The sequence below is a fragment of the Cyprinus carpio genome, chromosome B8, assembly GCF_018340385.1.
Source record: "Cyprinus carpio isolate SPL01 chromosome B8, ASM1834038v1, whole genome shotgun sequence".
NCBI lineage: Eukaryota > Metazoa > Chordata > Actinopteri > Cypriniformes > Cyprinidae > Cyprinus > Cyprinus carpio.
In genome coordinates, this window is record NC_056604.1 from 742,791 (window position 1) to 756,145 (window position 13,355).

At 38.6% G+C, this 13,355-nt stretch overlaps 1 protein-coding gene across 1 annotated transcript in view; it reads right to left on the reverse strand.

Moving 5' to 3' along the window:
- LOC109070918 (semaphorin-6A-like) overlaps window positions 1-13,355 on the reverse strand; it is a 71,259-nt gene that overhangs the window by 12,425 nt on the left and 45,479 nt on the right. Inside the window, 12 exon segments of the mRNA XM_042729152.1 lie at window positions 14-67; window positions 156-176; window positions 1,758-1,816; window positions 3,581-3,658; window positions 3,736-3,876; window positions 6,281-6,454; window positions 7,948-7,963; window positions 7,966-8,102; window positions 9,326-9,457; window positions 9,743-9,960; window positions 11,389-11,477; window positions 12,284-12,403. Of these exon segments, the coding sequence (XP_042585086.1) occupies window positions 14-67; window positions 156-176; window positions 1,758-1,816; window positions 3,581-3,658; window positions 3,736-3,876; window positions 6,281-6,454; window positions 7,948-7,963; window positions 7,966-8,102; window positions 9,326-9,457; window positions 9,743-9,960; window positions 11,389-11,477; window positions 12,284-12,403 (1,239 nt within the window).

Here is a 13,355-nt window from a genome sequence, read left to right on the forward strand (position 1 = left end):
CGGAGACACTGACCGCGTGCAGCATTCTGGGTAATATCGCTCACACCCTGCTGCCTGCGCTGATGCTCTACAAGAAAACGCAGTCAGAGAAATGAAATGTTCGCAAACAGAGAGTCAGAGAACGATGAGAGAGAGAGAAGAAGAGCTTTACTCACCATTGAGAGCCACGAACGAATCTGGAGACAAATGAAAAACGTGTTAATTGTAATTCTCTCTCAAACACACACACATAATTTATTGCTGAATTAATCTAACGACACATTTAAAACTGCGGCAGCAGAACATTTAACAACATCATACCAGAGCTCAGAAATAACTCGAGTGCATCTGAAGATGACTGAAGACTCGTTCACACCAGTGCTGATAACATAAACATAAATATGAATATTTACCAATCAAAACTACACGTCAAAAAATGATTCTCTTACTCAGTGTTTGTGTCTTGTGTTCTAGTATAAATATCTAAACATTCTTGAATCAAGATGCATTTACTGAACAAGTGAAATTATTTAAGATATTAAGTCTTGTTTTCTAAAAAAAATATCAAAATTGTTAGTTTTTGATTAAAACAAGCAGAAATATCTGCCAATGGGGTAAGAAAAATAATCTTAATTCAAAGGCTAAACAAGATTATTTTTTGCCCCCTTGGCAGATTTTTTTGCTTTTTTTTTTTTTTTTTTTTTTTTTTTTTTAAAGAAAAACTATTTTTTCAATATCTTCTACAGAAAACAAGACATAATATCTTAAGTCATTTTACTTGTACAGTAAATGCATCTTGATTCAAGAATGTTTAGTTATTTATACTAGAAAACAAGACACAGACACTGAGTAAGAGAATCATTTTTTGCAGTTTATAAAGAAAATTACATGTGCCGTCACATCTGTAATATTTTGGTTGAATTTTTGTGGGTCTATAGAACAATTGCTAATGGAATGGTGAATTTGAAAAAATTTTGTCTAGCTGATAAATCATAAAAACACTGACAGCCGATCAGAATCCATCAGTTTTAAAGAGCTTGAGCACTGAAAGGGACAGATGACAAAACGGCAGCACGCTTGCAATAAACAGAATAGTTTCTGTTGTTTAAAGCAGCAAATTCACTTGCAAAATTTGAAAATGAGTGAAATTTGTGTGTGGAAGAGTTTTGCCCCAATGCAAAATTTGCGATTGCATAAATTAATAAACAAAACTTCGCCAAAGATACGGCACTTGAGCAATATCGTTGAAATCACTTTCAGAGCAATTTGCTTCTAGCTGATGAAAACTCTGACAGCCAATCAGAATGTATGACAATTACTGTTTTTGCATTATTGTAAGGGGTAGGTTTAGGGTTGGGGTAGGTGATGTTAATAAAACACAGTCTAATAGGTAGAAAATTTCATTTATTGTTAGCTTCCGGTTTTAGCTGTATCCCTTCTAGCCACAACCTTGAAAATGAGCAAACCAAATTAATCAGTTCCTATTAGAATGGCAATTATTGGAATCAATTTCCAGCTGATGAATGATAAAAACATTGACAGCCAATCAGAATCCATCCTGCTTTAAAGAGCACAAGCATTTAAAGTGACAGCAGGCATATAATAAACATAACATTATGGTGGACTAATATAGTCATCGCTGTAGTTCCTGGTGTGAACGAGTCTTCTTGTCGAGTGCAGGAGCGTGTGTGTGAGTGCAGCTGTGTCAGTGTGTGTGTTTGTGTGAGTGCAGCTGTATCTGATGAACGTCCAGCGCTCAGTAAACGGGTTCTGCTTACTTTGGCAGTCGCCCAGTCCATCTGTGTTGCCCTGTTCCACGTCCTGCTCGAACGGCCATCTGCGCGCACACACACACACACACACACACACACACACACACGCAGTGAGCAAGTGACTTCAACACCTCCATTTCACACTCAATGACTTCAATCTCAGGAACATTTTCAAACAATATTAATAAACGTTTGAATGAATCAATGTGTCATTCAAACAATATTATGAGAAAAAAAAGCAGAAAACAGGATTGTAAATGTGATGTGAATATTAATAAAAACACAATGTTTATTTCTGAGGTTTCACTGATGCTGGTTGGATTGTGATAAAGAGCGGCCCGTTATCATTCAACCCTCAACCGTCCAGCAATAGATTCATCCTCTCTCAGATGAGAGAAATACACTGCAATGAAACCACTGATGAGACTGAAACCAAGCGCAGATGAGATTTGAACCTCATGAAGAATCACGAACACCTCAAACACACATGAACAGAGCTCAGATAAGAAACACTGAGATGCTGCTTTATAGGCTGGCCATTTCTATAACACCAAAAAGTAGGACACTTTGCAGGATTCATGAAGCTAGGATAAAAACTGAAAAATAATCCTAAACTAGTGACCAATCAAATTTAAATCAATTTCAGCAAATTCCGTCTTTGTTTAATGCAGCTCAGAGATGCCATGAATGCATTTACACTGCAACTACAATTACATAATGATAGGAGATTAATGTGTTAAATATAAAATATACTGAATATAAAACAATTAAATGATACTTAGAATATGAAACTAAAACCACCAGTAGGTGTGGAGACAAGATAAAATAAGTTGGTTGTTGATTCACTGATTCATTTAAAACAGCTGATACATTCAGGATCGAAGCAAGTGACTTGCTGATTTTGGAATGGTGCACAAGCATACTACTCTTACTACCTATGCCACAGAAAGATGCAAAAAATAGTAAGATTAGTATACTAGGTTACAGTTCTGAATTTAGCAACTGCCTTTATGAATGGCTTATTAAATCATTGACTCACTCAATTCATTCAAAAATGCTGAATCATTCAGGAATGAAACACCACTGTGTGTTCCTGTGGCTCAGTGGTAGAGCACTGCGTTAGCAGTGCAAAAGGTCATGGGTTCAATTCCCAGGGAACACACATAAAAAAAATGTATAGCCTGAATGAAAACTGGTAAAACAAACATAAAAGTGTCTGCTAAATGCATAAATGTAATGTGTTGATTGGGGAGCAAAACAGTCCATAATGACAATATTGTGTCTAAAATGTACATTACTTTATATAAACTATACCATTGTATAAAGCATAAGACAAATGAGCAGACATGTTATTTCCAAACCAGACAGTCCAATTTAAAACCAGACGGATGGCCACCCTACTTCTTTCTCAGGGTCCATTTCATAAAAAGCTTTTTCTGAAACGATGGGGAAAGCATCAAGTCAAAAGCCTTTGAATTGCAGACACAGATCGTATCCCATAATCCTTCACTTTACAGAAATTGCACAAACCGATCTCACATAAGCTCTGTACGGCTCGCTTTCTGAAGTGGAAAACTCAATCAGAACAGAAATAATAATAACAGCGTATAAAATGCGTGCTGATGAGCTCACATGACGACGGCAGCGGAAACATGCTGTGCGTTCAATACGCTATATTAATAAAGAGATGAGTTATGGAGGCTTTCTGGGGTCAAACGCTCTTTTCCAGATGAGAAACTCCAGCAGCTCAAACCACAATGCGAGGGAAGACTGACATCAGCGCTTGGCTCGCACCATCTATAATTACAGACTGAGAATGAGCTGCTTACTTTGTGTCCGATGAGATTTCTTTACAGGCGCCCTCTGACACCCAGCCACAGTACGGGTCCCTGGAGGCGATACAGGACCTGAAAGAGACACACATGAGGGGTTAATGTGAAGAAAGACCAGCGGTCTGTATGAAATAGAGAGAAAGCATACACACTTTTTGCACTTCCCATGACGTTCGCAGCGGGACAGCGGGACTTTGACCACACATGAGGTAAATGCCACGAACAGAGAGTGACTCCTGCTGTCGATCTGCATGCTGATGATGCGCTTGTCCTCCACGCCGTCAATGCTACACCTGAACACCACAGATTCACATCAGATTCACTCCAGATCACCCAACAGATTCACATCAGGTTACGTCAGATCATGTCAGATCATTCAACAGATTCATGTCAGATCACATCAAATCACTCGACAGAATTACACCAGATCACTCACTCATCAGATTCACACCAGATCACTCGACAGATTCACACCAGATAACTCATCAGATTCACACCTGCCCATTTGACAGATTCACATCAGATCACTCGACAGATTCACACCAGATATCTCATAAGATTCACACCAGATTGCATCAGATCACTCAACAGATTCACACCAGATCACTCGACAGATTCACACCAGATCACTCGTCAGATTCACACCAGATCACTCGTCAGATTTACGCCAGATCACTCGACAGATTCACACCAGATCACTCGTCAGATTCACACCAGATCACCCATCGGATTCACACCAGATCACTCATCAGATTCACACCAGATCACTCAACAGATTCACACCAGATCACTTGCTATTCACATCAGATCACTCGACAGATTCACACTAGATCACTCATCAGATTCACACCAGATCACTCTACAGATTCACATCAGATCACTTGACAGATTCACACCAGATCACTCATCAGATTCACACCAGATCACTCGACAGATTCACACCATATCTCTTTAGATATTCACACCAGATCACTCGACAGATTCACACCAGATCAATCATCAGATTCACACCAGATCACTCGTCAGATTCACACCAGATCACTTGCCATTCACATCAGATCACTCGACAAAGTCACACTAGATCACTCTACAGATTCACATCAGATCACTCTACAGATTCACATCAGATCACTCATCAGATTCACACCTGATCACTCGTCAGATTCACATCAGATCACTCATCAGATTCACACCAGATCACTCTACAGATTCACATCAGATCACTCATCAGATTCACACCTGATCACTCGTCAGATTCACATCAGATCACTCGACAGATTCACACCAGATCACTCGTCAGATTCACACCAGATCACTCGTCAGATTTATGCCAGATCACTCGACAGATTCACACCAGATCACTCGTCAGATTCACACCAGATCACTCGTCAGATTCACATCAGATCACTCGTCAGATTCACACCAGATCACTTGCCATTCACATCAGATCACTCGACAGATTCACACTAGATCACTCTACAGATTCACACCAGATCACTCTACAGATTCACATCAGATCACTTGACAGATTCACACCAGATCACTCATCAGATTCACACCAGATCACTCGACAGATTCACACCAGATCACTCATCAGATTCACACCAGATCACTCGACAGATTCACACCAGATCACTCATCAGATTCACACCAGTTCACTTGACAGATTCACACCAGATATCTCATAAGATTCACACCAGATCGCATCAGATCACTCAACAGATTCACAATAGATCACTCATCAGATTCACACCAGATCACTCATCAGATTCACACCTGATCACTCGTCAGATTCACATCAGATCACTCGACAGATTCACACCAGATATCTCATAAGATTCACACCAGATCGCTCAACTGTTTCACATCAGATCACTTGACAGATTCAGATTCACATCAGTTCACTCAAAAGCATCTGAACAGACTGAATCACTCATTGAGACTGAATTGATCTGAATAGATCTGAATAATGACTCTAAATAATGTCTTCTCTACTGTGAAATATACAAACAATTTCTGAGCCAAAACTGTAGTAAATCCGATAAATAATTACTGTAGACTCACATTTGCTTCATGAGAAAAGTTTCTTGTTGCTTTGCATCTAGTTATGCTAAAACCTAAGCTTGTTATTGTTCATTAATGTATATTTATGATCATTGTTAAAAAAAAACGCAAGCATCTCCCCAATATTCAAGCAATAATCCAGTATATTGTTTTGAACATGATAAATCACAGTACTGTGGTACTGTTGTGATGCTTTAATATAAAAAATCCTCTCTGCATTTCTCCTCTTTTCCAGTTTGCCTCCTAATCCAGTTCTCTCGCACACCTGGCATTATGCATTACGCATATTGTTAGCTCTTAGACGGATTGCTTTGCTCATCTTTTGTAAGTCACTTTGGATAAAAGCATCTTCTAAATGCAGGAATTTAAAATGCTAATAAAGCAGATAAACATTTTAGCGAAGAGGTTAAATGCAGCATCGATGTCCTCAAAAAGCCTGGTGGGCAGCATTTGCCTGTTTATTCCGCTGTGACGTGGCCGTCAGCACATATTAACCAGACTCTCTGTTTGCTTTAATCATTCAGTGAGGCCTGGCGGTCCAAACCAGCAGCGCTCTTTAATTTACTAACCACACGCTGTAACCTGATAAACGGGTGTAAATGACAGAGCGGCTCGTCCTAATGGAATACACACTTCTCTGGGTTGTAGACGCTCAGCTCCTCCAGAAACAGGCTGTCATTCAGGAAGCCGCTCCGCATCTTGGCCAGGAACTTAAGCACGATTCCTCGCTCCGATCCCAGGAAAACTACGGTGTGGTTGCGTTGAGGGCCGGCGGCGTTATCCACGGCTATACGTGTCAGACGATATCTGCCAGAGAGAAAGAATACAGGTTACTATGCAGTCTCAGTTTCATTCATGAAAACTATGACTATGAACGAAGACAAGACTGACATTACTAAACACTGTGACTATCAACATGCATTATCTTTGATGAAAAAACAAGACTAAAATTTATTTAAAAAAAACAAAAAAAAACAACTGTCTTTATCTAAAATTTCTGTTTTCTTAAACCAAAAAGAAAATGAGTACAAAAAAAATCTCAACCTCCACGTTTTCATGCTTGTCTTCTCAAACGACAACAATCATGATCAGTAATCACCATTATCATTTTGAGGAAAATAATTGTGATTATCAGTTTGACCATTATGCAGCAGGACTAAAATGTCTAAAACTAGACTAAAATTCCAAGACTTTTAGTCAACTGAACCTTGACTAAACAAAAGCAGTACAGGTTGAGTAAATATGACCCTGGACCACAAAACCAGTCATAATGGTCAGTTTTGAAAAACTTTTAGTTCTGAAATTGAGATTTATACATCATCTGAAAGATAAATAAATGCACTTTACATTATTGTATGGTTTGTTAGGTTTGAAATTGAGATTTATACATCATCTTTAAAGTTGTTCAAATGAAGTTCTTAGCAATGCATATTACTAATCAAAAATTAAGTTTTGATATATTTACGGTAGGAAATTTACCCAAATATCTTAATGGAACATGATATTTACTTAATATCCTAATGATTTATTACTACAAATATACCTGTGCTACTTTTGACTGCTTTTGTGCTGTAGGGTCACAAATATGATGAAAACTAAAAATGACGAACAAAATTAACACTATTACAATGAAATTTCCATTGGTTTTCTGACTCGGCTCTTGCTAAAGGAATTAAAGCATTATTTGGCAGCTGCCGTTCCAATTAGCAGCTCATCTCAGTGTTAATCAAATGTATGTATAATTTCCAAATCCGTATGCAAATACATTTTCAGGGTGATTAAAACTGGAAAGATGGAAATTAGACGACAAATAAATTATACATGTTTTTCTTTCCAAATCTGTGGAGTCTTTGAAGCCGAGAGAAACAGATACAGACGCTTTTTCAATAACTGGGTCTTACTGGGGCAAATTTACACAAACCCAAATGAACAGAAACTTATCAGTCTGAAAGCAGACGTCGTTTCAAAGAGTCTCGTTCTGCTAGAACAGATAATTCTCCCATAATCCACTTCATTATAGGAAGACAGACGGCAGTCTTTCGCTGTGCTTTTGCTTTTTAGAGAGAAACATCATCTTTCCTTCAGGGTCGAGCTGATATAATACTGTATAATGATTCATGAAATATCTCCAGATACTCATGAATCACTCAGGCTTCGTGTCTGAATCTCATGCAAATGACTCGATTCATTCATGAAAATGAGCACCGCTTATGAAGATGGGCATCAATCCATATTTGCATGACAAAAATCTCCATGCATAATTCACGTCTTAGAAGGACCTCTGACCCGACTCGACTCACCGAACCATCGTCTTGAGAACCACGGCCGATTGGCGATGGAAGGAACGGCTTCGTCCATCAGCGGGTGAAGCTTGATGAAGTTCAGCGTTTCATCCGGGAACTCGTTGGACACTTTGAATTTCTCTCCAGAAGAAGATCCTGCGCAGACGCCCGGCCTGAAGACGACAGCGGAACATCAAACATCTCTATCTACTGCATCAGTGATATGAACATCTCAATGCTACAATCACGACAACAAGCTTAAATCACTGTAATGAAAATGTGGCCTTGAACTGAATGGTAATGAATCTCAGCTGCCTGCGATAAATATGTTGAATGGAGGAAGGTTTATGGTTCTGCGCTGCTGAATGGGAAATGCATTGCTTCATTCCCACCACAGAGGAAACAGAATTACATTGAGACACGGCTGGCATGGTCGCTCTCATTAACACTTGACCTCGTTTCACACAAACACATAATTTTATGTTAATCAGCGCAGGCGATAGTCCCGCCGTCCATGACACAAAGACGAGCCATATGGAAGCAGATCTCCGCTTTGTAAAAACGGTCCTGTGAGACGATTTAATCAGCGGCTGCATCTGGAGAACCAGGTTACGTGCTCGCAAACACAAATACACTTAAATAAAATACAATAAAATATAAAAGAATTAATAAAAATAAAATATAATCTAAAATAAAAGAATACAATTTAATTAAAATTTTACATTTAGTAGTTAATAATTAAAAATGTAATTCTAATAACTTAAATATTTTAAGACTATACATGAATGCATGCATTTATGTCGATTATCCCTGAACATGTTTATTACAGTCGTCTTTCATCAAAGTTGTCCTAAAACCAAAATGCGTTCTTGTCTTAGGACAACGTTGATGAACTTTTTCGATCTTCTTCAAGGTTGTGAGATGTTACAGGATGTTGAATTATTTTCTATAAGTCAGAGTTCCATGTTTGCTGACTGCATTATGGTTTCATATCTAGTAATGCTGGTATGAGCTGCAAGACAGCACAGGTGTCAACAGACAGAAAACAAACACATTTTCACCATGTTTTTGTTTTTGAGATTTTGTGTTGTTTAGTTTGGTTTGAATGTGATATGAACTTAATTTTATAGTGTAGAGAGGAATAGAATAAAATGGTGTTTGTAAGAGGAAAAAACTCTTTAAAGATATGGATTGGGATTGAAATCTACAGACAAAAAATAAATAAAGTGCAATAAAATAAACACTTAAATGTGTGTTTTGCATGTTTTCTTTCTACAAGACTGAAAGAAGACATGATATGGAAGCAAAATAGACCTAAGAACTGGGCAGTGCATAAACACTGGTTTGGTCTGCAGTGTCTCGAGCTGATGAGCTGGACTGTGTATGGGACGGATACCTGGGTCTGGGCACCTTCTCCTCTGGGACGGGCGTCCAGGTGGAATCGGGCGACTTCTGCTCTTTGAAGCGTCCGGTGAAGGCCGCCGCGATCTCCACCATGTCGTACGCGCAGACGGCCGATCCCGGGATACTGTAACACACGGAGACACGCTTTCAGCAAAATAACAAAACTGTGAATCACTCCGGCTCGGACACGAGCGGCACACAAGGGCCGGATTGTGAATCTGAGTGAGACAGAAGCTCTGACTAACAGGGTCTTTGTGTGTCGCCTTGCCATCAACATGAGTTCATTCACAGGAATCTGCTGGATCTCGATGCTGTTAAACGAGGTCTTATCTGCTGTTATCTGTACTAGAGCTGTCAACATGGCTGAAAAAATACATTTGAATTTTGTTTGACAGCTCTTAATCTGTACCTGTTGTACGGCGTGGAGAAGGTGGCCATGACCACGTCGTGGCCGCTGATGTGGATGACGTCGGTGACGGCCTGCAGGATGTTGAAGTAGAAGTGTGAGTCTCCAGGGATGGAGCAGTTGAGCCGCGTCTTCAGGAAGGACGTCCACTGCTTCTCCAGCACTCGCTGAGAGCCGCCGCGGTCGCTCTTACACACGCGAGCCACTCGCGGAAACACCACCTGATCAGAGAGACATTAAACACGCCGGACATTTGCATCATGCTCTCAAAAACACTAGAAACGCTTCAGGAAAACTGAACTGAGCCGTGATTCTGCATTTCTGTCCCTGATGGAGTTTGGGTTTCTTGTTCCTGTCACCTTTAGCTTGGATGGGGCTCTTTAAAGTGTGCTGACAGATCACCGGTCAACTCTCCCTCTTTACTACTAGTTACAGCAGCAAATAAACACGAACGAACATCGGAGGAATCAGAACAGCTCACTGAAATGAATCATGAATCATGTGATTCAACCGCAGAGCGATGCCAGTAAAACAGCTTAATGTCAACTAATGTCACATTTACCATATGACCATAAACAATGGGAAAAATAACTCTAGAATGGAGCATTTTGATAAATATATGCACTATATTACATAATCATTATATTTATACTGAACCTGTTGTCTTTAGTATTTAATGTATGTTTGAATAAATCCATCTAGAAAACATGTTATGACATCCACTGTTTAAATGTTTATATTTCAACAACAATCTGCAGTAGAAACATAATTCTATCATTAATATGTTATTATAATACATTTTTATTAAAGAAGCTGCCTTACAATTTAAAATTTTATGAATGACTTTAATATAGTAATGCACGACTGACCGGGTTTATTGTGCTTTACAGGATTAGTCATGAGAGATAAAAATGGACACGTGCTGGACCTGATTGTCTATATATATCCAAATGCAAATTGCAAGCTTGTGAATCAAAATCAAATCATAAAATTAGCCAGTAATATTGTTGATCTGAATGCACTGCTACTATCAGATTAATAATTACTCTACAGCTGAAATCAATTTTGTTTCGTAACTGATGAATTTTACCGTTACTGAACTGATCTGATTTGAGCTGTCTTACAGCTGAGATTTGAACTGGTTTCATATTTGATGAAGTGTGAATCATTGATTCTGTATTGTAAATGTGACTTGACGTATTCTTCCTGCTGACAGCACTGATTTTGCTGTAATTCGAGCTGTTAGTGTGGAGTACGAGGGTAATTACAGTAATCTGGCAGGTCGGTCTGTACAGTAACTGGAGAGACTCATATTCACCGGAGACGCTCAGCTGTAATTACTCCTCACTGAATCGGAGCGCTGAAGCCTCTCAAATCTCACGTCTTCTGCACTTGAACTCACAACAATGAGCCTTTGTCATGCACTCGTCTGTTTGCTCACAGCACTCACAGACCAGGAAGTGAATTCTGGACCTAAAGCTATTTAGGGCTCGTCGTTGGGATAGCAGACAATGTTTGTGTTATTTTTAGTGCATGCATCCTGACGGGCCGCGCCTGAGATCTCTTAAAAACCCTCACATACTTCATAAGCCCACTTCCTGTCACTTCCTGTCTGAAGCAGCAAAACACGCTAGATGTTCTTCCCATACCTTCCCCATGCTGTTGTACTCCATGGCGATTTCCCGAAAGAAGAAGTAGATGAACTCGCCGTAATCGATGGCCTGCACGAAATACGGCTCTGAAATCAACAAGAGCGACTGTGAGCGCAAACATCAAAACATGAATTCAGATCATAGCATATTGTGATGAGCTTGTCTCAGTGATGTCCGTCAGTCGTTAGACACGATTAACGCTCTCTGCAGTGTAGAGGGTAATGCACCACAAGTTACGTGAGTTACGTAATCAGATTACTTTTTAATAATAAAGTAACTAGTAAAGTACTGCATTATTTTTAATTTAGAAGGAAATATCTAAGTTACTTTTTCAAACACGTAACAGCAGTTACTTTGTTTCCATGTATTGAGTGACAGCTCTGGTGTTGCCATGGTGACAGAAAACAGGAGTAAGTGCAGGGCATTGTGTGTGAACATGATCTTACTGTAGTTCTAGACTAAATATGAAAATGTGTTTACCTTATCTCACTGCAAAAAAACACATTCAGTATTCCCCAACACTTAACTGTTAAATAAGACAAATTCCATTTATGTATTTAATCCCATTTTATTAACCAACGTCACCTTCGATGATTCAAATGAACCAATCAAAAATGACACATTTGTTTATAATTTTAGTTATTGCTGAATAGTGTTGAACTTTCTTCTCCTGCGTCATATTCTTCATGCGATTAGTTTGAGCGGCGCCCTCTACTGTACAGATGTGAATTTACACTTCCTTCAGCCTGAGCCGCATTCACTTCACTTTTGGTGTGAAAGGGCTTTTACATTTTATATAAAAACAAACAAGAAAGCCCTGCCCAGATTTAAAAAATAACTCAAAAGTAACGTATTGCATTACTTTCCATAAAAAGTAACTAAGTAACGTTACCTTTCAGCCATTTGGAGTCGTGTTTGACCGTCCTGAGGGTCGGACTGTCGCCCAGACTGCGGTAGATCACCGCATCGATCGCCAGGAAGTCTGTGACCGTGGCTGAGTACAACTTCCCGTCTACAGCAGAAGACAACAGCGTTTAAACACACAATCACAATCACTCCAACAACTGCACTAATGACTGAAACAACCTCTCAACTACAGATACATACTCTGAGGTTAGCAGATAAAGAACCACATTTATTTAATTACATAAATTTATTAACTATTAATATATATATTTTTTAAAAGTAGATTTATATAAAGGTACATGTATTAAGACATACTGGCTTGAGGAAATAGCATACTGATATTAAATACAACCGAGGCCTTTGATAAATTTAATTAATTTAAATGTTATGGTTTATATTTTATCCACCAATTTATTATAATATCTCTAATTCTCATTTTGAATTTACATATTTATAATTCATTCCCTGCTGTAAACATGGCAAAAATACTGTTCGTTGTTATTGAGCAGATAAACATTAGTTTTAAAATATATATTTTTGAAAAGGCAGATTTACACAAAAATGATCTACAGAGATAGGTTTGTGAGGAAATCGCCTGTAAAGATTAATGTCACATTAATATTCATTATAAACCACAGGCTGCATTTAATTGTTTATATCCACAAATGTACTGTAATATCTAACTATGTCATTTAAAAATGTTTTAATAAATATATTTATAATTCACTACATTCCTGACCCCCATTTTTGGTAGGCAACTTTTCCTGAATTCACTTTCCTTGTTTTTTCCTGAAAATTTTCACTTAGAAATTGCACAAATAATTATAAAGCAACGTAAGGTAACATTAAATTAAACGTCATTTTGAAGTAGAAAGACTGAAATATTATTTTCTTGTTAAACATACTCCAAAAATCTGTTTTTAACTTCTAAACAGCATTTTTCATAGTGTGTATAATGGCGTTATTTTAGCCACACGAGTGCTGGGAAGGCAGAAGTTTCTCTGGAAGGTTTTACGGCCGCTAATGGAGGAATGAGTCATGCGGGTTTTCCATCTCCA